The sequence below is a fragment of the Pempheris klunzingeri genome, chromosome 1 (assembly GCF_042242105.1).
Source record: "Pempheris klunzingeri isolate RE-2024b chromosome 1, fPemKlu1.hap1, whole genome shotgun sequence".
In the NCBI taxonomy this organism is placed as follows: Eukaryota; Metazoa; Chordata; class Actinopteri; order Acropomatiformes; family Pempheridae; genus Pempheris; species Pempheris klunzingeri.
The window spans coordinates 18,066,916-18,091,601 of NC_092012.1; the positions used below are offsets into that span (position 1 = coordinate 18,066,916).

The following is a 24,686-nucleotide window of genomic DNA, read 5'->3' on the forward strand; positions in this document are numbered from 1 at the left end:
ACTGATGATTCCATTCGCACTGAACACTTTGCTTCTCAAACAGAAAACAACAAGTGCTCTACTGCACACTCAATGTAAGTCGACACTCAGGCAGACATTCACAATGTTATACAAAGACATCAGGGTTGTGCACTTAAAACTGCTTAGAACAGGAATACTGATGTAGCACCTCTTATTAGGTCAATAGTTTACATGAACTTTGTATTTTATTCATGAAATGTTATCCTTACAAGAAACTGTGGCACTACAACCAGCAGCAAAGACCATTGTTTTGTTACAAAGGTTTTGGGGTTGTGTGTCCATCAAACCATCTGTGCATCTTAAAACCATTTTGTTTTCCATTTGGGTTTTTGAAAGTGCTTTTTTGTTTTCTCCAAGAAACAACAAAGTTCATGTTTTTAAGTATTTACCATCAGTAATATACTATTACAACCGCCCATTACTACTATCATTATTATTATCAGAAAAATCTGTGTCAACCAAGTCAATGTACTCAGTGCACACCGAAAACAAATATTACAAGGATGAATGTTCCCTCTATTTTAGATACATGAAGGCAAACGTTTCCACCTATGTTACATCATCAGAGATGCTGCTTAAGATTTAATTTTCAGTTGGGTTGAACCAAAAAAGAAGATGCATATATACTGTATTTGTTTATTAACAGGAACTACAGTTTATATTTAAAATTATTAGTCCACCAAGAACACTGGGTTTCTGTTGTTACTGTTATGGTGTCAACGTGTGATGTAAAAATAAACTGAAGATCATTTTGAAAAGAGATGTGGTAAATGAATATGATATGGATGCTTGAGTGAACTGATGATGATATAGCCCGTCTTGTTGAAGCTAATGTGGCCTATAAAAGGAGATAAAATACATGATGTCCTAATACTGTACATGCTCATATACACTGTGGTTTATGTGGTTTAACCATCTGACAGGAAGTATTTGGTCCTCTCAGTACAGACAATAATGCTACTTTTTCTCTCCTCTCAATTGATGCTGATTCACAAAAAAATGCCTAACCGTGGAAAAAATTATATTTTCCATATTTAGCGTATCCTATTGACATATCTACAAAGAACAGATGCATGTAGTTACTTGGGACATCATCAATAGAGAATGGCATTTTTTTCTTAAAAAAACAAAATATGTTTTCTGTTTCTTTAAGTCAGGAGCTGCAAAACACCAATGGTGTGTGAAAAGAAATCAATCAGTGGGAAAAGAAGATCAGTCCGTTTTACAGTACAAACATCAAAAATCAGTCTGAAGGAGTACCGCCTTTGTGTGCCTCTGTTGAAGACCAACCCACAGTCCACCATCTCCTGCACACAAGGGGGCAGAATTAAAACTAGAACTCAAACACGTCGTTCTGCTTCTTCGCCAGCTTGGCCACCTCCTGCCGGATAGCCTGCACGAGCGCAGAGGTGGAGAGGCTGCTCAGGGGCATATTGTCCATGTCCTTCACCACCTGGGGCAGGCTTTGCTGGGATGCTGTGCTAGGGGCAGTTGGCGGCTGCTCCAGTGCCTGGTTATACTGCAGGGGCAGCCTGGTAGGGCTCCCCTGAGGGTAGCGAGGATGAGGAAAAGCCTCTACATACCCAGGCAGGGGCAACTGGAAAACAGGGGAGACATGAAATCAGTAATACAGTAACTTCAAATCGTTACTACCCACGAATATAATGGCTTTCAATTATATAATCAGAAGGAAACAGTATATGATATAGGTTTTTATTTTGCTGAGTGAACATTTTCTCTTGCACCACTATTTTAGACAGAATTAAATGGGTGATAAGGGAAAATATAAACAACTGTATCTGGGAAAATCATTCTAAATGGACCAAAATAACAGGGAAAGTAATGAGTGTGGAGATCTACTTTACGAGCGTGTGATACTGAAATGGATTTTGGTTCAAACGGTGTTTGAACTCCAGAATGGACTACTTTTGAATGTTAATAAAAAATCTTCATAAGTGTCAGATTTACACGACAAGAAATGAAAAAAAAAAAAAGTAAAAAGGGTGTTCATTTAGGAAATGTGCTCAACTACCCCGGTATTTTGTTGTGTCCACTCAACGCCAGCCATAAATTCAGATCAGCAAATGGTTTCTAAATGACACTGGTTCTGCAAAAAGACACTGCATGAAGGCATCTGGTTGAAACAGGCAAACAGACAGGAAAAAAAACAGAACATTCCATACAAACAAGGAGAGTCCTGTGCAGGGGAGGGGAGGGAGGGTCACATGGGTTACAACAGATCTGACAGGACGAATGGAGCGCATCTTATTTTAATGAAAAACAGAGGAGAGGGTAGGACGATGCTTAAAGAGTATTGTATAATGAGGCCAAAGGGCTTTTTAAGGGCAGATAGGAACATGAGCACAAAAAGACTTCAAATCAAAGCCAGTGACATAGTGAGATGGTCTACAAAGGTCAGTGTTTTAACACAGAGAGGCAATCTCACCTATGCATTACAGATATATTTCCCTGCTAATCGTCCTATTTCGTATGTTTTGAGTGTTTATTCCTTTTTAACCTTCGCTGTGGCAGTGCTGCGGCTCACTGGCTGGCTTCACAGAGAAGTAACAGAGAAAACATCCTAACAACCAGGAGGTGAGGGTGACGTATTTTATCACCTTACAGCAATGACAACATTTTTATTCAAGTATGTAATTTCATTGTCTGGGACTTCTTGTCTGGACTGTAAGCCTGAAAACTGGCCTTTTGTAACCTCTGCAAGAGTCCAAAATAACAGCAATTAACTGAGTCTAAACTTACAAATTCTACACTAACAAGAGAGAGAGAAAATAGGCACTTCTTTTGTGTTTAGAGCACTGTCCTGTCAGTGATCTATTTTCTGGAAATTAAGGGTCTACTTTTTAGGACAGAATGAGACTGCCCTAGTTTAATAAAGACATCTGGTCACGTTATTCTACCACTATAAATAGCTTGTTAATAATCAATTAATAATTGTTCAGTTATCTATTTCTTTGTTTTGGTTTTTTTTTTTTAAAGTAAGATTTGTTGTTTCCTAAGCAAGCAAAGTGGGCTTTCTTACAGAGTCTGCCCACTGTGGCGGCACATCCTCAGGTTCAGGTGGATAGGACATCCAGGAGGGACTGTGGTAGGAGGTGGGTGGTGTGGAGACGAAGTACTCTGAGTAGCCGGGCCTGCTGGCTGGGATGGCGTACACGGCTGTTATTGGGTTTCCTACAGAGACGAGAGGAGAGAAATTTACTGATGATTAAATTTAAGATTCCAATTCCAAGACTTTTATTTTGAGCGTCAATAATGATATTGCAAAACGTACATTGGCATGGAAGCAGAGCACATAATGGGTTGCTTTTAAAATGCAAAGTCATGTCCTCATGTGCTTACCTGAGTAGTTGGACACAGGCTGCTCTGCAGTGATAGATGGAAGTGCTGCTCTAGTAGTTTGCCCATATGGGTTGTTGTCATGTTGACTCTGCATTTCAGTGACAGATGTCTCTGAGCTCCTTCCCTTAGGCCCCAAGTCAGAAGTGGAGCTGAGTTGGACAGAGATTGAGGAGGAATAAATGTGGAGTTACTGAAATACTTGGCCATTACCACTAGATGGCAGACACACTCCATGTGGAAAAGTCAGCATCTTATTAACATTCTTGCCATCTCTCATTGCACTAGTTCAATATTCAAATTTATACAAGGCCTAAAATCACCCTGGCCACAGCACATTACCTAGTGAATATCCAGTCCCTGAATATGAATTTGAATGTGAATAAATGTGGAATATCTGATGGACTTTGGGATGTTACAGAAAACGTATGCATGTCTGTGTCTGCCTGCATCTGTGTGTGTGTGTGTGTGTGTGTGTGTGTGTGTGTGAGACATATTTAGCCTTACCGCCTTAAGGAGGTCCCTGGAGGAGGTCCAGTGCGAGGCGGTAAAGGGGGAGGAGAACCCATGGCCATCTCAGGGAGCTGTGTGAAGTGAAAGGCCTTAAACAGATAAAGAAAGATTTTTAAGGTTACATAAACTCGAACACGGTACTTGAGGGCAAATAGTCTCATCCCACTTACTGGTTTGGGCAGGCTGCATTGATACACTTCTGCACCATAAGACGGTACCCACTGCAGGCCTCCCCGTCCACAGCTCATTGTACCCGGGGCGCTGGTCACCACGTCTGCGTAGGGGAGGGGAGGCGGGGCAGGGCTGTAGTGGTCAGGAGGTGGGTGGTGGTGATGGGAGTGCCTTCCGGATGTGGACTGCCCCCCTGAAGCCAGGCTGAATGCCTCCTCCAGCAGCAGGTGCATCTGCTGTCGCACTTCATCAATGGACGGCTGTGAGCTCAGAGTGGATGTCTCTGAGTGGCCTTTCAAGCCGCGGCCGTACATGTATCCCCGCGGCCCCATGAGACGGTCAACATTCGTCTCCTCAATCAACTCCGGCTCAGTCTAGGTTGTGTACAAACAGGGAGTCATATACGAAATGAGACTCGACACACATCTTGAAACTTTGACAGTAGGTTCAGCAGCAGAACCAGGCAGTTTGTATCGTCCTTCTCCATTTCTCTTTCCTTATCTAGCAGTAAACAATATAACTGCCATTCTGTCTTCCCTGTATATTCACTGCCTGTCTGTCTTAATTATTCACTTGCTACCTCACTCCATCTTCTCCACCCTGTTTCTAACATCTTCTTTGTAACATCCCTCCAACTTTTCATACCCTCTACTCTTTCTCCCTCTCCCAGCCCACGTTTCCATCTATCCAGCCCTTACATTCAGTGATAAATTAATAGGAGTTGAGGCTGCCCTACTTCCTGTGCGAATAGAGGATGGCCACAGGAGGCCTAGCGTAGTGCACCTCATAAATCAGCCCCCCCTGCAACACGGAACGACAGACTTGCATCCGCTCTGATGGGGCCTGCAGCTACACTACTCCCATTCTAGTCAACAGGGTCCGGAGTTCTGAAAAAGGACCCCGTGGCTTGTACTAGCCATACGGTATACTAGGTATTACTAACCGAGCTACGCAAACCAACCAAACGTCATGACAATGGGAGGTCAGAATCAAGAAACTACCATTTATCTAGGAAATCTCAATTTGTAGAGCTTGCCAAGAGTTTTCAGTCATATCATTGTGAAGTTTTTCATGTTGAGGCCTGTGGCATTGTGCCTGTGGCGCCACCTTGTTTTCACAAGACCTTGATCTGTCTAAATCAAATGCACAGGAGGCTATTTTCACAGCAGACTTTTGACTTGCAATAGCAGAAAAAACACAGGTTTACATAATAACATTTATTTTCCACCTAAGTGTCCCTAAGCCATGCCAGCAAACAATACCAGAGCAGGTTTACACCTGTGTTTTTCCTGTGGTGATGGCTGGCAGGTCAATGGCAGTTCAGGGAAATATTTCTATCACTTCTCATATTTTTTACAAAAGGACAGCTCAGAGTGAAAACACTTTTTAGGATCGGTCTGCTCCATTACTCTTGGGCGCTCGGATACCAGTATTCTGACTTCATGGCAGAAATAGCCATGCACAGACCCATAATGGAGCAATAAAAGAGTGGAGGAAAAAAACCAGCCATCCTGAGATGCATTACATTTCAAAACGACAGGACCTTATAAATCTTAACTTTTAATTATGAATGAACCACTTTTCTTCTTTCAGCTTGTTGTGGTACACTTGAAACCACACCTGAGTAGAATGTCTAGCTCAGTGGCTGTGTCTTAAGTAGGGCAATAAGGCACAGATTTAGCACTGACAAGCTCTGATGATAATGATCTTATTTCTATTTTTAGTCTGAAAACACTGGCATGAGGTTTAAACAAGATGACAAGTTTGGTAATAAGTATAAATAAAGAAATACGTTTTAAGTAGTCACATAACTAATGTGTTTATATGTGATTCACAAGATAAAGTTACTATTGCCAGCATGTCAGCCTTGTACACATATATTGCATGTGGCTTTATATTATATTATATCTATATTTCAAAATGGTGAAGATTAATGTTTTGGCAATTTTAGCTGCATCCTGTTGGGGTCAGCTGGTGATGACATGTGACTCACATCATAGCCGCTGTTGCGAATGCCTCTCCTGGGTCTCTCCCTCATAACGAGCAGGTCCATCTCTGTGCCTCCAGGACTGGGACTGCTCAGACTCTGTCTGCTGCGATAGGCCGTCTGCCCTACCTGAGAGTGCCTGCCAATTAGAGCAAAGAATGGATTCAGTACAAATCAGACCTGGGTTTACAGTTATTAAATGAAATCCTCTCAATTCAGCGATCTCACTTTCAGCCATGGTTTCAGAGTGCCTGCAGTGAATGGTGGATGAGAAGTGGAGGTGGTGAGAACACAGTGGGGGAATGTATTTGATTCCCATTAATAAAGAGGTGCTTAAAGTTGTGATACAGGTCAAATGGATACAGTATGTTAGGATATCTCATAAGGACATCAAGTAAAAGAGCTGAATCAACAGTTTCAATAATGTTTAAACATTTGAATAATGTGCCATCCTTTTGCCAGGTATGAGGATATCCTTGAGGCACAGCAAAATGTAACACTGATAAAGCATCTAATAAAAAAACAACAGTGCACCATCAATGACAAAGGACAAAGATGCATATCAGCATGTTGTTGGTGTAACTGATCAGCCACATGCTCACCTCGACAGTAAATGGCTGCTAAAATCCTTATCTTGCTCACCATGCCCGGATATAAAAATAGCAAGTCTATTCAACCCTTCACTAATTTAACACACAGCCAAAATTCAAATGTTGCTTTCTGCTCTGCAGGCAGCTAGTGTGATGTAATCTTAATCTCATGTGGAAAAGGCTGTTTTCCAAAGACTCTGACCATCATTACATGCATCTGTACAGCAGAAACTGAACAGAACCAGCATGGTGGATCTCTGGACACCCTGCCAGTGCTCTTATCTCCATTACAGAAGCTCAGGACTTGAATCAAACTAATCAGACAGGCCTGATGGATCTCTCACTAACACAGGATAATGACAACATTAGAGGAGACAGTTTTCCTTATCTATAAGCTCATTAGGCAAGGCAGAGGTCAGTAGGAACGGATAACTGCCCACGGTTATAAGCCCAATATGCAATGCCATGTCACCTGCAGCACTTGAAAACTGCTTGAATTGTATCCTCACACCATTGTGTATTTTCTTTTACACTCAGCCAAACCCAGGTTCCAATCGCTTTTCCACTCTCCCCTCACCTCCTGTGAGACTTGACATAAGTGGAGCCTCGCTCATCGTCAGGCTCCAGTGGTCTGCCATGCTCACCGGCTGCCCTCTCATGGCCGTGCCGCTGTCTCTGCGCCAGGGCTCGACCACTGCTGCTGCCGTCGGTGGAGGGGAAGTCATAATAGCCCTTCCTCTTAGCCTTCAGCCTCAGCTTGTTCCTGTAGTGCTCAATATCAGACTTCTGCTTCAGAGCCAAGTTCACCTGTAGAGAGGAAAGAGCGCAGGATGCAAAGAAACACGGGGAGGTGAGAAAACAGACAACAAGGTTCTCCTCGCTGCAAGTGGGATGATGATTTTGCCTTGTCTTAAAAGACGTGTGTGGATGAAAGGTTTATGAGAATAAGAAGCTCTCAAAATGACACTGTTAGGCAATAATGCCAGACAGAAAGGTTCAGAACATTATTATTATCATTAACGTTTATTTTACTGCCTGAACGAACTGTTTCAAAGTTGTTCTTTCATCTAATGATGACATTGCTTATCCTGTAAAGGCTGTATCGTATAATTTTCTGGGCAATAACACTTGGACGAGCCTACAATATATCCAAACAATCATATTTTAAAACACAGAAACAGCACGAATATGTTTATTATTACAGTGAAAATGCCCACACTGCTTTTTTACACGTAATAATACTTGAATGTTGTCATCGGAGGTCAGAGCTTCATTAGATGAAATCACACAGTGCCACAAGACGTGCTACTAATTCAAATTCATTTGAAAAAGCCGTCTATTTTATTTGACTTTACTGATGTCAGAGTGAGGCATCTTTTAAAGCCCCAGAAAGCCCCAGTTTCAGATCTTAAGAATTTCTCTGTAACATTAAATATTGAAGTTTAGATAAACAGTGAGGGAAAAAAAAACCTCATTAGTTATCATTCATTAAGTGTTTAGCATTCAAATTGTCAGCTAATCCGATTCATTAGGACGTTATTAGGAGAGACTTGACTGACAGTTCTGGCAACAACAACTCCACACCTGTCTTTACACTTTGAACGTTCAAATGTTGCTTAACTGTGATTGATGGACAGAAAAGTGTGACCTTTTTCTAGATGAGCGCTGTCCACGTTAAACCGGTGAGAAAAGCAAAGCACACAAGAAATATTTCATGTGAAATAACCAAAACTGTTCTAAACGGTGAGCTCTTCTTTGTGGCTCCTAGTAAGAATCTGATAGAGAAAACAGTGTTCATTCGTTCATGTCTCTCTATACGGTTGTGTGCATGTGCATCACCTCTCCATTGACGATGGCTGAGTCCTGGCTGCGGTCAGAGGATGCAGGGTGTGAGTAGTTGGGCTGAGCCGCCATGGGCTTTATGGAAATGAGCTGCAGGGAGCCAGAGGAGGTGTCATATGGATCTGAAGAACAGAGAGGGAGTTCACTCACAAAGAGACTACAAATACCTCTAATCATTACATTGTCAGTCAAAGGGGAGGAAATCGTCAGACTCCCCCTTTGTCTCTCCTCCTGCCTTTGTCCCCCTCTCGCTCTCTCTGTCGCTGTCTTCACCTCGTCTCTCTGTGGCTGACACTGTGGGATTATGTCAAACATCAGTCGCCTGTGTCAGCAAATGAAGTGGTGAACGGAGACAATAGATCACAAAGATAGTGTTGGCTTCAAAAGTAGTGCCAATGCATCTCTTTGATAGATGAAAGAAACTGACTATGCTCTTTCGTTCCTTATCCAACATCGGACAAACTGGATTTAATTCTGGTTTCCCTTAACTCAGCTGATGAATTATTCAGATCCACCCATTAAGAAAATCATAATCTAGTGAACTCCATCCAATTTACAAGCGGAGTATTTGAATTTGATTAATTTAACTCACAGCCACCACATGTGGAGCATTTAGTGTCAGCAGGCTAGAACAGAACAGCGAATAGTTCAACATCTGTATGGCTTTTACTTAAACTGCTATGCATCTTAGATAGAGCACAGCATGAATGGCTTCATATGGTCTTTTTGCATTTTTGTGTGCATGTGTGCATGTATGTGTTTCTGCCCCTGTGTCACAGCATTCACCATTCTGACATCCTGTATCATGTCAGCAGAGTGTCTGGTTCATGCATATTCATCGGGTCCATCTCCGCTTACTGCTGAGTGGCTACCTTTCTGGCTGTAAAAAAAAAACCTGCAGTTGCAGTGCATTTCTCAAAGGGTACCTGTGTGCATGAGAAACAGAGACTGGAAGTGTATCATGCAGGAGAGAGGGGGGAAAAGATTTTTGGCACTTGTGACACACCTGACCTTGTCTGCAAAGGAGCTGTAGAATGAATTATTTGTATATGCATCAGTGTGTGACTCTCACCGTCCCTCTTGTGCATCTCCTCCTTTGTCAGTTTCTGCTGTGCTGTGACTTTCAGCACCGTCAAGCCCCTGCCGGAATTCAGCTTCTCTGATTCGTTGCTGATGACGGAACCGTCCTCACTCGGCAACTTGCTGCAAGTAACCATAGCAACAGGAAAGGCGGTGAGCTCTCCGGAAGCTGGGCACACTGCCAGGTTATGTCATCCCTCCCTTTATCAACCTCACCTTCCACTCTCTGTCTCTCAAGCTTGAGTCCAGTAAACATAACCTATTTTTTTTTTTATTATTATTATTGCATAATGAAAAACATGCTTGCCCAATATTAAAACCATCCCTGCACACTGCCTGTTTTTGAAGGATATCAGTCGAATCTGGCGGCATATGCTAGAAAAATCAGCTGATTGTGCCAAAATTGCGGCAACAGTCATCAGCTAATTAAGTTTCAAATGCTATGCTAATAATGCCAAAGGCTGACTGTCTTGCCGAGTAGCATTTGCCTGTGTGTGTGTTTTGCACGTCTATATGTTTTCATTAATAAACTTGTGCATTTTCATGTTCATATGTCTTTAGTACATATGCATTGTGGATGTTCTCCTAAGTATGTGTCATGTATGTTTCAAAACCGCATGACTGGCTTTTCCATTAATTGGACAAACAATTGCTTTATCCAATTCTTGTGTCACTTGCTTCAAACGCTGTACTGTAGTTGGAATTAGAGCTGATCAAGCGGCGACTCAGAGGACCACGAGGCTGACAGTGACATCAAAGCACCGTGGTCTATCCCCTAATTGTCTGGTAAAAATGATAACAGCAAAGAGAGACAGAGGCACAGTGGCTGCCCTCCCTGCTCTTGCTGAGGCGCTGCTGCAGAGAGCCAGATCCATGCAGCAGTCACAGGCTCAACAAAGACGTGTAGTGTGTAATAATTAATTGAGGTGTACAGAATACATTCAGACTGGCTATTTGTGAGGGTTGTGCGTTTGATCCTGTGGCTAACAGTTGTGTGACCTTGGTACAAATGAAGGCATGACTTCAGAGAGGAAGAAGCAAATTAGAGGTAATTGTGTTCATGCTTTTTTTTTTAGATTCGTTTGTATCCAACAGTTAAATAGTAACTCGCAACCTCGCAGCATCATGCCACAAGTTTCTCTTCCTCTGGCAGGGATCAACAGGCATTTGGGGACAGATGTCATTTCAAACAGACTGCAAGACAGTTGAATGACAGTTTTACCATCACTCATACGTCAACATGAACCGTGAGTCTACACCTGATTGATAGAACAAAGCACTTGCTTGTCTGTCAGTGGTCTAGCCATCAAATAGAGAGCTACAATCAGGTTGCAGGACAGATGCTTTTCCACCAGCTGTAGCATATGTTGCATAGCAGCAAGTAGCTGAAATACAATACTGCGTTTCTCTACATTCTCAGCTAATTGTACGTCTACTACTACAGTCTGTTATTCAACTGGAAAAACATGGTGGCTGTGCTAGAAATGCCAACATTTTCTGATCTACTATCCACTAAAATGAGTTTTAAGGTAAAACTGAGGTTGAAAATATTCCATGCACATAGTTCATAGAACTGTTCACATGGTTCAGGTGTTTTGAGGAGCATGTTGCACATAAACACTCATCATACCTCTCTGATTGTTTCGATGCACAGGTTGAGCTTAATGCATTCTCATTAAATGGTTTCCAGGTTTTGATCTCATAAAAAAAGAATTAATGAAATTGAGCTGGTGAGATGCAGTCTACCTTTGTTTGGCTAATGAAAGCTAATTTTTGAAAAATGTATTACAAATTATTTCACAGTCCTGCTGATCTCTTGGTTTTCATCTATGATGTCACTAACTCTGTGGACCTTATGAAAAAGCAGATAAGAGAAATTAAAGAACAAGGTTATTTTACCCTGGAATGAATGCATATTGCTGGTTGAAAACTGGATAAACGCTAATGAATGATAACATCTTAAGACTTGATCATTATGATCAATAGTTTGATGAATAAGAAATGAAAAACTTAAGCTGCCTCAGGAGTCTCCAAAACCATTGCTGCAGGACCTCCAGGACCATAGATTTCCTATTCTGTCACAAAAATTTCATTTGATCTCATTACTCTTCATGTCTTTCAAAAATTACGGCCTTTTGCATTCCTTGATTAGATAATTTAGTATGATTTAACACGGCAATTAATTTCTGAAACAGCGTTACTGGGGAAAATGGTCAATCCCACCTGCTCAAACAGAGAACTCTGATAATGACTTCCTACCGCTCAACATCGGGGTAGAATGAGGACAGACAATATGGCTGAAGGCATCTTAGTGTTTTATCATCCTGACTGTCTCTATGCAACCCAGGGGCTCTCTGATAGAGCAGCGGTGCAATTCTTGAGATAACACACACACACTGTAAGAACATGTACTATCCCTTAGGGAGGATGTTTGCCTTCTGACTCCGTTGAAGGAGAAACCATAAAATATTTCTGAAAAAAATTTAATCTGAGAGAACGATGATGCCAGGTTAGAAAATTATTTTGTGATCACTTACATTCTGTAATCTCCATCTTATTCAGCCGCATTGTGCAAGTCATTGCGAATGTTGGCAAGATAGGCCAACTAGCTTCCACTTTTCAAATAGAACACAAACTTGACAGTACAATAGATCCTTCTCAGTTGTTAAATGCTGCGTTAAATGGCTAATAGATGAAAGCTAACACTCTGTGGGGCTGGTTAAAAAGAGAATTAATGTATCAGTGCTCACAGGATATAAAGTTTGAAGTTCTCCAGTCAATAGGGCACCCTGGAAGCTGACAGCATGCCCCCATGTAACACTGGGCCTGAACCCATGATGCTGTTTCCACAGATCTTATCTGATTTATGCACAATAGCTGCAGATAGTTACAGTCTATAATTTTTTTCTGACATAAAACGATCACTCAAAAACAACCTTAGATGCACTTCAGTATGCTAACTTTGAACACTGTAGCTTGCAGTTATCCAAAGTGAGCTAAGCATTTAGGCCTGATTATAACAGTAGTTATAATAACATTAAACAGTGTTTTATATCCTGTTCATCCTTAAATCCTAACAGTTACGTCCTTGATGACTTTGTAGAGAAGACGGTGATGAATCTATTTTGTTAAGACTGCTTTGTAACATAGACTGCATATAAAGATAGATGATGTGTCAGCCCCCCCCCAAAATTAATCGACTCCAGCCACGATCCATCACCACCGCGCACAATCTGGTTTCAAATGATGTTGCCAGTGCAATTTGGTAGCACCCACATCCAAGTTATTTTGATTTCATGTTTGTACAGAGGGGGGAGACGGAGATGTGACGTCTATCTTTATATACAGTCCAACCTTTTATTCTATTTTAACTTTTAACTTAATCTGACATTACAATTGTCACAAATAATAATCACGCACAGTGTTTTATCTTACCTCCATAATAAACAAATCCTTTGTTAGACTGCGTATCAATGAGGTTTTGCCTAACCGACATCCAGTTACTCATAATAAAGCTATTCTAAGGCCAACATCAGCTAGATAAGGCTAAGATTTAATTTTACTATTAACAATATTATTGTATTCTTCAATCTTCAGTTAAGTCTTTTGACCCTGAAAATATAAAAATTGTCTCAAAGCTATGGTTAATAAGGCTGAAAAAATCGGACCTTTTCATACCATTTTTGGTGATACAGATCACAGCATGAGGAGGTGAACATGTGTAGATATAATGATACCTTTTGTGTTTGTCACTGGTGAGGCTTTTCTTGTTGGCAGTCCCGTCTTGCTGCAGGGCCTTTTCTAGTGAAAGCGGTGTGTCCCGAATTTGTAAAGACATCACTAAGGTATCCTGACTGGCAGGCAGGGTCTCCTCATCCCCTCCCTGTTGGCCCAGGTGCTGCTTGGCGTAGTCAAAACCCTGGACCGGCTGATGAACAGGTTGATGGAGAACGGAGAACAACAAAAGAGACAGCTTAACTAAGACTGATTTCCTTTCACATACCTGTTGTCGTGAAAAATCACCAGTGATAGGAGGAACAAAGAGATGTACAGTAGCCAACCAGAAGTGTCACGTAGACAGACATCTCAAAATAGCCCAGAAGTGTATCTTTTTAAGAGATGTCCAGAGGATTTAAGGAACAGAAGTGGGATTACTGCGCTGCTGTGCCTTGAAATAGATAAGCACAGATTTAACTGGGACCCTTTTTCATCTTGTTCCAAATTCTTGTCAAATAAATGACTCGCAGTGGGCAGTGACAAGATGAGATCTGCACACTTTCACAGAAATATATTAGTCAAGTTAAACGTAAGAACACATTAGAGGATAAGGGGGGAGGCAGGATTCACGGTGTTCTACCTAACAGTGGATATCCACATGTTTATAGGGAAGGTAGTCGCCAAAAGAGTTCAAACCCACACACACACACACACACACACACACACACACACTGAAATATTTAGGACTGCTCTCATGGCAGTGTCATAAATTGTCAGTCACACATCACTGCATCAATGCAGTTAAGGCCATGGGGCAGAATCAATGCGTGATACTCCCCCGAATGAAGAGCATGTATTCTCTCTCTTGTTAAGGCACACACACACACACACACACACACACCCACTCATAAAGAAAGCGAGGATTTTCTTTAGGTCCAGTTTTCTCACGAACTAAAAGTGCTACTGTAGGTGGAAAAAGTGGAAATTCTAACGAGGGTATGTGATGAAGATGTGAAAATAACACAGGAGAGGAAGTGCAAGAGGCTCATATAAACTTTGAGCATTTTAGAAGATTTGACTTAGCTTCTACATTATTCATTGGATAAAACAGGCTATAGACACTGCCTATGATGTGAAGGTGTGTCAGAAGCAACTCAGTAATAATAATAATAATTTTACATGATGAGACTTGGCAGGACTTAAGATGTTGTGTAATAATAACTGCTCTGGAAGCAGCACGGAAGTGAATTTCACAGTGTAATACAAAAGATTTTATTACTTTCTCTCTTATGAAGTCCCATGAATAAGCAGTGGGATGTGCTGAGTGCCATACTATGAATTTTCATTTATCTACACTGGCGTATAAGAGTGAAGAGAAGCACAGAGCAGAAAAAACAAAGAACATGGAGGTGGAGAGATAACTTTGATTAGGACATTGTGGCACCTTTGATGCAGCCGTAATGGAAATAGTTTTCAATCTTCTCTAAACAAAATCAAACAAGTGTCAGTACACACACACACACACACACACACACACACATTCATTATGCTTGAAAAAAACTCTCCCCATAACCATTCGCTGTAAAGCTTCGTCTTGCAAATTTTCCATCTGGAGACTGCTTTAAGGAGAACAGGCAATACCAGCCTTTCATCCAAGAAAATCTCATTGTGAAAGGTTTGTTACTCCAAAGTGCTCTTGTATCCTCCGTTTTCATCAGCGCAGCAGGATAAATTGAAATATATCATAGGTAATGTTTGCCCTGAATCCCATTCATATCCCACTGTTGGCACAGTTGAGCCGTGAAGATGGAAACACAGATCTGCACTGAGGGGAAACACAAAGAGATAGATACCTGGTGATAATAGCCCACATCTCTCCGATACGCCATCTGAAAACAAGAAGAAATGTTTTAAACAGTGTCTGTGTATGTGTGCTGTTCAAGGTGTCCAAGATTGACTAGGATTCTACCAATGCATACCAAATGGCACCGAGGAGGCATTATGCATGTAATACAGAACACAACACTCAAAAACACAAAACTCTGTTATCTGCATGCAAAGAGTCACCCTCCCACAGACACACACTGTACCACACAACTGTTGCTATAGAGTGACAAACACCTATTCTACGTTTTATTACATATTACATATATAGAAACAAATGAAAACTGCCCGTTAGAATTTCCCCAGTCCAAACCCCAAATACATTCAGTTTGCAATGATATACAACCAAGTAAAGCAGCGAATGATCACATTTGAGAAGCTCGAAAAATGATTGAAACAACAAATTGATTGTCAAAATAGAGCTTGTATGATTATCAATGCTGATTCGGCTGCATCCTACAGACAGACATATGCACAGAATGAGAAGACAGATACCTTAGCTCTGGGATTGAGGTTGCCGATGGCATCAGCTTTAAAGTCATTTTTATTCTTCCTGCACAGCACAGCTGTGATAATGATGATAATGAGTGTTACTACGGCGATGGGGGCCAACACCGCAGCAATTATCCAAAGGTTGTTAGGAGGGTTCTTGACCACAGCTGTAAAAAGAACAACACTTTTTTCACCGTCATCACTTTATCACATGGCACCCTGTAGACTCTAAACACTAAATGATAACAGCCCAGTATTTGGTTCGTTGGAGGTATAAGACACAGCCTGCTTCTCCTAATAACCCATGCAGAAGCATCTGTCATACCTACGCTTAGTGACACTGCGCACAGCTGAACCTATACAGTGTGGCTGATTCAGCTATTGTAGGCAACAATCTATAAGAGTGCAGCAAACTCTCTCTTTCTTCCTCTGCCTCTGTCCTGACCATCTCTGTCCTTACCCTCTCCCCCTTTCTCCCTTTCTCCAAGCAGTGAGAAGCACTGCAGCCAAAACAAACAATGTCCTGCCGGGAGCATTTCGGAGAGATTAGAGAGCAAAGAGTTTTCTCAACCTTTTCTTCTACTCCCCTCACCCCAGCAGCAGCTCCTCTTTCTAAACTCAGCATGAGTCATGTGTTTTGGTTTGCATGTCTGCCTGTCACTGTTTCTGTCTATTTGCCTACTTGTCAAGCGCTAGAGGGATGCTGTGCTTACGTTCTGCCTGCAGCTGGACAAAGTAGCCCAGGGTGAGCGCCATAGTCTGAGAGTCCACTGTGTTCAGGACCTTGGCAGCTGACGTTCCGGATAAAGGAATGCCGTTGTGCTGGACGTAGTAGGTCATCTCTGCTGGATTCTTCAAACCGGACACCCTGCGGATGCTCACCATCTGATTAGAAAAGAACAGGGATGACATATGTTTCCTTGAAGTACAGTACACTCTGTATCAGCTGTTTCTGAATGGCTGGTTCATTGTCAAGAAGCGGCTTACGTTTCAGGGAGGAAAGCAAAAGTAAAACAATGCATTTAGGCGAAGAGTCTCATGAGAGGAAAAACAACATGGACAGAAGAGAGTACTTGTTTAATAAAACATCCAACCTCTGGCTTGTTTTGATGTGCAATTAGCAGATGATGAGCTGAGAAACTCCCTAATTATCGAGGGCTGACCACAAGTAATTATGCAAGCGTGTGCAGAAGTGTGTATCAAAGTGTGCATCTCATAAAATATTCATAGTGTAAAATACAAGCCAACAAAACTATTGGATTAAAGCTTTCATTAGACTTCTGACTAACATGTCAGGGCATTAGGGCAAAACATCAAAATCAGAATCTAAAATAATCTTGAGTTTTTTCTCTCTAACCCTGTGCATCGCAGACTGTTTATTCTTCCAGAGAAATTCAGACCTGGCCCTCCCTGTGGGCTGCCGTGCTAGTTTCTTACCTGAACAGTGTAGCTGCCTACAGTAGTGGCTCGTCTGAAACGAGTGCCCTGCTGCCCTGCCAACACAAACAGCTCTGCCAGCCTCTGCTCCATTAGACTGGCAAAGCTTTGGTACTGTCCCTCCAGGCTGGCATTATCCACATCCTGGATCACTGCAAATGTCGACGAAAAAAAAAAGAAGAAGATGGCCAGATGGTTGTTAAGAGAGAAAATAAATTATTGGCAGGAGAAGAGAGTAGCACAAAGACAGAAGAGATAGAGGCAAAATTAGAAATGTGTTTGAGACAAACAAACAGTCGAGTCTCCTCTCAGTTTTCATATTCCAGTATATGTACCTATGTACTGTAGACATATGATAGTACTGCTGACAATAACTGCCAGCCAAACCAGTAACAGCAGCACTATAACAGAGGCACATGAGTGACTGCAAATGTTTTAAACTTTTTGACCATGTCAAACTATTGCAGCTTGAAGAGCAGACCATCATGCTTGATGTTGTGTAATTTCGGCAAGAGTCTGTCCGTCTGTCCCCTAGTGGTCAAACATCACCTAATGTAGCTTTAATCTGTCCGTTTTATCAGCAGTTGAAAAGCAATAATCCTGGTTGTACATCGTGTTCAGTGTGAGTAAATCCCATTATCCAGGGGATGACCTTGAAGTGACTTGCCCTCTCATCTTGGTAAGTGCAGGGTTAAGAGGTACACAGCCTGATCTGAAAGGCCCATCCATTATACAGTATAGTGGTGTGGGTGCCCTTGAACACTGTGGAATATATTCATGGTGCTCAGTACGCGTAGTTATTCATAAAGCCAACAGAGGAAATACTAAACAACAATCCATTCCATAAAAAGCTCCCTGTATGAGATTCACAATTGTAATGGTACATTTCATTCACACACGGGTGTATAATATAATATAACACTCATAAGATCCCCATCAAGAAGTTATGCTTTTTATTATTTAGTAAAAGAAGATGCGAAGCAATGATATCCCTACCTGTAATAACCCAGAAGTCTCTTGTAGCAACAGAGGTGTTCAGATTGTGGTACTCCAGTGCTGTATGGACATAAAAACATCATAATTACTCCTCTCGGGATTATTCAATCATTAATCTTCATGAATTCAAACTTAAAATTTACTATTTGATCTTAACAAAACAGTTTTGTTTTCTTTCCTTATTTAGGATGGAGAATTTTTCACTGACTATTCAAATGAAATCGTTTGATTTCTACCATAGCAAAATGAGAATGTCATATAAAAACAGACTGCAACAAGGTACAATTGAACCAAAAGGTGGAAATTTGAATATGAAAAAGACAAGAGGTGAGGATGCAAGGATAAAAGAAAACTGCAAATTGGACGGAAAGTTAAATCCGAACTATTACATGATCATTACCTCACACTGCTCTTTCAGTTTTTAAGCTGTGTGTCAACAAAGAGAAGCAGCGTTTAAATCACAATCAGTCTTTAATCTGCAACAAGTGGTGGTCTCACTCGCTAACAAATCTGGATCAAAAGTATAAAAACCTGAAGCTGCTTGTGAAGATGGGGAACAGTTTACAGTTGGGTGCATTTTGTGAGGTTGAAATCTTTAGTTTAAAGCCTTATTATCACTACATGTCAGACAAATACTGAAGCAAGGAGGGCTTTCAGCTGCCTGAGCTCTGGTTGTCTCTATGTTCTTTTACATCTATTTCCTGCCTGATTAAGCTCTTGTGCTGCAGGCTGGTGCAGCGTTTGGGGGAATGCTGTATCAGTGGCCTGTGAAAGCAGACTTGCTACAGAAATGTACACTCAGGCATGACAGTATTGGTGGGGGGGGGGTGGAGGATGGGGATTTGAGAGGAACAGGAAGGGCTTCGGCAATGTTAATGGATAGGGCTGCAGGGCTGTCAGCAAAATCTGTCCAACATTGTCTATAAGTCTGACGTCACGTGGAATATTAATCGGCAGGGAGGTTTCACATTAGCCTCTGCTGCTGTGTGATGACAGCCTGGGGTATACAAACTGAACTGAAGTCATTCCTAGAAGTGAAAAAGAATTCAGCTATTATTAAAGCAATATTTCATATTCTACATCAGTGCTTGTGATATAGTTTTCAGCGATGTTATGGTCCAAAATGAGACATTTTCCACCTGAGAGAGATCGTGTAAGATGCAGAAGGGCAGTTAAACAGCTGAACACAGCCGTCCAGCCCACACAGGCACCTCGGGAATGACGGAGAACACTGTGCTACGAACAGCCGCTTCGAAGTGGTGTGAGATCCTGGACCTTTTCTGTCAGAGCAGAGCCCAAGGTGGTATGAGAATCCCCCACTGTTAATTATTTACTGCGATAATTGGCTTTGAAGTGAGGAGGCAGCCACTGCCGGCATATGCTCACACCTCCTGTGAACAGTGTAATACCAGGCTACAAAACGAACAGGGTAAAATCACTGTCACACACTTTAATTTTTTATTCTACTCCCCTGTCTTACTGGAGTTTTTCTCTGTGTGAGTCTCTGCTCCTTTAGAGCCTCCCTCTCTTTCTCTGCTCCCTGACCGAATCTTCCCGTCTGTGGGGGACTTAACTTAACTTTCAAACTTAATTCAATCACAACACAAAGTGAGTTTTCATTCAACGCTCACTAGCAGAAAATCTATTCATCTTGATTAGAACTGTGTAAAGCAAAACTTCTGTGTGCCTTCAGTGATACTGATGTTGTGTCCAAATTCAGGAGCTGCATCCTTTTTGTTTAGATTTAGTCATAATCGCACCGAAGCCACTTGTAAATATGGTTGAGAAATGCAACCGCCATATTTTATTATATCTGTATCATCTGTGGCACTCAGTCACCCATAATCCATTGCAGGTTGTGTGACTGTGTGACAGTCAACAGTGTCAACTGACAAGTGTCAACTCCTAAAAGGAGGGAAACCATGGTTTACTTACCAGCTATTTGGTTCAGATGCTAATCAGTCACCTGTAAATACATCACATCTGGTCCAATGAAATATGTAAAGGCCCTGAACTGGGAACCAGTGTGTGCCTTTCCAGGTAGACACCTATTATCTAACATACTCCTGTCCTGCTCTGCTTAACAGCCCTCCATCGAACATGATCTTTTGGTTTAAATTCTGCTAAATATGGTCCGCCCAGGTACTCTGTGGGAGGGTAGAGAGGATAAGCCATTTACCCAATGGGCTCAGCAGAGGCGAACAGGAAGTTTAAAAAAAAAGTTGGGCTCAGCAAGATGGTAGTACAGGGAAGCTCCTGACTTTATTCCTGGCTCAAGCATGAACTCTGCTGTGATCCTGACCATGATCTCGAATAGCCAAAGCTCTTGTCAACCTGACCAAAGTCTGGGAAAATTCAAGCACTGCGGCTTTAAACCTCAAAAATGAAGCCAGAGAGACTGAGAGACTGAGAAATTCCTGCTTGAACAGAGAGGTGCCATTTCTAGACTCTTCAAATGCACAGCCAAGCCTCTGGATTTCTCCTTGACCTAATGCGCCTATATATACATTTTCTCCAGACATCCTTTATCTTGATAAGACAGAGGTTTGGTTACACAAGAATACATTATGCAAGACACTGAGGTTCCTTTCACATATCTAACCTGTGACGGTATGTGTACACAGAAAGGCAGTTCAGTCTTCTGTCAGTATCTACGCAAGATGGATTTTCAGAGACAGTATTGGGTGTAGTGAACATACGAGAGCCTAACACACAGTCACTGTAGCTACACATGTAAAACAAAGGAAAATAGACTTGAAGCTTATAAATACTATCAGGTCCGCGTTTACACGTCGATTGTAGACACATGTATTGATTAATAAATATAGTGTAGGAGCGTATCTGTTCCATAACACACACGTGTGACGGTCAACTGAAAAAAGCACCTGAAACGCTGCCTGCGTGGAGATGCCGTGGCGTTGCTGAACTCTGCCCGAGATTTAAGGCTCATCTGTGAATTACCCTACACTGTGAAAGCCCCATGGTTTTTGTTTACACTAACAACATAAGGGAAGCACAAACACACGTAAAGGTTCCTGTTAGACACTGGCGCTGACACTGGAAATGTTCAGGTGATTTCAGGGTGAACCTTTGTGTGTGAAGGGAGCTTAAACCCTTATATCAGCTACATGGTGTACATTTCTTTAGATGAACCTACATTCTGAATTTACGGTGAACAAGGTCAAGTAAACAGTGAATCTCTCCTTCAGACGTCAATAATGCACCATAAGAATTATATCTCATTATATCATCATAAGTTGTGTGTCTGCCATCTCTCCCTCTACTGAGCAGTTTACACATCGTTCCCCGGTTACTTTGGGGATGGAAACAGGCTCCACACTGGGACTCTACTAAGATTGCTGTTTAGACTCCCGCTGATTCCCTGTCACTCTTTATTTGTTATTCTCTGAGTACAACTCTAATACAGATGGAGCTCTAGGCTGAGTATGCCCTCAAAGAAGGCTGAGATGAAAGGCCTGGGCTTAGTTGTGTCTTTGAATCAACTATCTTTAAGTGACTCAATAACGACTGTGATCGTGAAAGCAGCAGAACAGTCACAAACATCCAATTACTGAGAAACTGGACGTCAGTCAGGCTTAGCGATTGAACTCTTGAGTTCCACATTGCCTGGATAGACCTTCTGAAATAGTCTAGTCCAAGTGAACGCAAAAAGGCACAGACAACAACAATTTTGACTACAACAAATCTTGTGTATCTTAATGTCTGCTGTTATAGTCAATATATATATAATATATAGTCAATCAATATATCCGTTCCTTTGTGCAAAGGTCTAGACCCAAGGATGAGAGACAAAGCCTTACAAGTTTTTAAAGAGTCTCTTGTAGCTTCAACACAAAGAGAAAACAAGGAAATTGTTGAATCTAATTTGGATTTGGAGAACAAATCATTAAGAGAACACAAAACTACTTCTGGTGTCTCTTCTTGCAAGGCTGCTGAATTACTCCTCATTAGCAAACATATTTTTGAATGCAAATTGCAACTTACGCTCAGCAATGATAAGTGGTGGATAGAAGAGGAAGTAGCCCACCAGCTCAGCTGACAGCTGACCAAGGAGGTTTGAGGCAGTGGTGCCATTAAGGAAGACAGTCCCATTCCTCACAGTGTAGACCAACGACACAGCAGGGGAGCCTGCTGTCTGAGACACACTCAGCATCTGGGAGATAAAACAGTACCGCTCAGAGAGAGAAGAAGGCACAGAGGAACATGGGTATAACCACATAAATGACAAGTATTACATGACTGTAATGTGCAAGTCTAAAAGATTAGCACAAATCTCGTAGAACAAAATGACGCAGTAGAGATGACAAACATCAAAAAATCAATTATTGTCTCGGATAAACAAATATAAAAATCATCAAGAAGCACAGCTGGGAAATTGGCAAGGCATGAAAGAGTGCAAAAATATTGCAGAATCAGTTTTTTTCATCCATGCGTAACCGTCAAATTAGCTTTAATATAGGGCGCACTTCAATGTGGCAGCTTATTAAAATTAATACAAACGCTGTCTCCCTAAAATAATCAATTTGTATTTCAGAAGGAGCTCTTGTTTAAAAGGCAAAGCCTGATACACTATGGGACGATTTTGTACAAATCGCACACAGTTTGCATCTGTAGCTGCCAGATCACCTAAACCATACTGTAATACTGACGTGTAAGACAAACTGCTGTGTAGTTACATCTGTTCTAATATGATAAAACAATATCGTTAGACTCTGTTCTCTAGCTTAAAAAAAGGTGACAACAGCTTTCTATCTGAGTCAGACTGCAGATTGTTTTAATCCAAGTTTAAGTACAATGACAGCAGAATGCTACATTGGACAAGTTTTAACACTGTAATTGTGATAAAAAACACGGCATTGCCCCTGTAACAGTGCGGGGGAACACCTACACAGTGCTGGGAGTGCAACACAACTCTTACACCACAGTACCTGAACAGAAAGCCTGCTGTTGGCGTTGAGCACTTTGGCCTGCGCTTCAGAAAAGACCTTCTCGAGCCTCTGTTCCATCATTTGAGAGAACCGACAGGACCGAGGATCATCAGCTGTTCCCACAAACTGCAGAACTGGAACATAAAAACTAAATGAGTTCACAAAACTGTGCACTGGCGAGGCTACTATTCTTCAGGATGCCACTGTGTTTTTGGTTGTGTATATATTGGGAAAACTGAGAATATAATATACAGTATTCTAGCTCTTGTGTACTCAGATGTGGTATCACAGGATTCATTTCATTCCCTAACGTCTCAAACCTAGTTTCCACTGATATCGCACCAGTGCACAGATGCAGCAGGAACAAATAACTGTAAGTCTGTAAGGCTGATCTGACTTATTTTTTGCTTTCATCCTGACTGAACACCGGCTGACCTGTTTTCAGCTGGAAGCCAGGGGCTGGGCTGGGTCTCCATGATGCAACTGGGATGGGCAGGGCTGTCACCATGGGGAGGTACTGTCGCAGGTCTGCAATCAGCTTATCACGGCCATAGGAGCCCAAGCCTTCCAGCACCACAGAGGGAGGGTAAACCACATCCCCTCCAGTCACGTGATAAGCCACTGTCATGTTGGGAGAACCGAACACTGTCTCCACCTGAGAGGGAGAATCAGAGAAAAAGATTTAGTCTTTAAAGAACTATATATGGAGTTCTTACTTTGTAAAGCACTATGAGACACTCTGTTGTGATATTGGGCTATACAAATAAAATTGAATTGAATTGAATTGAATTGAATTACCATGTTTTATCCCTTTAATTGCACAATGGTTTAACATAAGGAGATATTAAGGAGTAACCAGTATCACTAAAGGGTAAGGTCAGGTGTGGTTACAAGCGTGCCTGTATCCCCTGTAACTACACCCAACAGTGATGTTACAGGTATTGGAGACTTGCACTCATCACTACAGCGAGACGAGGAGCCAAACTGAAGCTGATGCAAAAAAACTTTGGTAAAAGTTAAGATGCTCTTTAATCAAATGTTCTAATTTTATATCATGATATCAATAAATGTATCAAGATGAAGTAAAAAGTTTTTATTTTTTCTGAACCATTTTAAAGTGAAATAGTCTAATAAGTAAGTCTGTTTTCAGCTAAACCAGTGAATTACAGTATACTTGAAAATCAAGGTAGGTTCAAAATTTACATTAATTTACTCGGAAATAAAATTACAGTGGTTCATTCTGATCAAACAACACTGATTACCAAAACACGGGAAATAAATACTGACAAAATAAAACCATAGATAAAAACAACACACAGTACATTCTGTAATAAAACTGGTAAAACATCCAAGCAGCATAAAAACAGATTAAAATTAACTCCCACTTTACGTCTTCCCTACATAGTTCTGGCTCTACTGCTGTATCCCCTGTGAGATAAAAGAGGCACTTCATCACGCTAATGCAGCAATCCTGTATATCCAATAAAGCTGCAATTTGCAGGATTGCAGCTTGATTTTACATCATTACCCACAGCACAACCATGGGTATTTAAGTGATGGCTGCCTCTGTGCTAACGGCATAATAAAGTGGTATTTGTGGTATCTATCGTACTGCCAATCATATTCCACAAGCCACTGCAAGGTGTCAGA

At 41.5% G+C, this 24,686-nt stretch overlaps 1 protein-coding gene across 1 annotated transcript in view; it reads right to left on the bottom strand.

Moving 5' to 3' along the window:
* Positions 1–1,354: 1,354 nt before the first annotated feature.
* The window catches only part of kiaa1549lb (KIAA1549-like b), a 55,215-nt gene continuing 31,883 nt past the window's right edge, over positions 1,355–24,686 (bottom strand). Inside the window, exons 5-22 of the mRNA XM_070834587.1 lie at positions 23,472–23,691; positions 23,037–23,170; positions 22,093–22,261; positions 18,088–18,147; positions 17,092–17,243; positions 16,368–16,539; positions 15,658–15,821; positions 15,132–15,167; positions 13,299–13,489; positions 9,554–9,684; positions 8,479–8,603; positions 7,217–7,446; positions 6,056–6,188; positions 4,062–4,436; positions 3,886–3,980; positions 3,382–3,530; positions 3,062–3,213; positions 1,355–1,618 (exon numbers count right to left, since the gene is read on the bottom strand). Of these exons, the coding sequence (XP_070690688.1) occupies positions 1,355–1,618; positions 3,062–3,213; positions 3,382–3,530; positions 3,886–3,980; positions 4,062–4,436; positions 6,056–6,188; positions 7,217–7,446; positions 8,479–8,603; positions 9,554–9,684; positions 13,299–13,489; positions 15,132–15,167; positions 15,658–15,821; positions 16,368–16,539; positions 17,092–17,243; positions 18,088–18,147; positions 22,093–22,261; positions 23,037–23,170; positions 23,472–23,691 (2,952 nt within the window). The remainder of the gene's footprint in view (positions 1,619–3,061; positions 3,214–3,381; positions 3,531–3,885; positions 3,981–4,061; positions 4,437–6,055; positions 6,189–7,216; positions 7,447–8,478; positions 8,604–9,553; positions 9,685–13,298; positions 13,490–15,131; positions 15,168–15,657; positions 15,822–16,367; positions 16,540–17,091; positions 17,244–18,087; positions 18,148–22,092; positions 22,262–23,036; positions 23,171–23,471; positions 23,692–24,686) is intronic.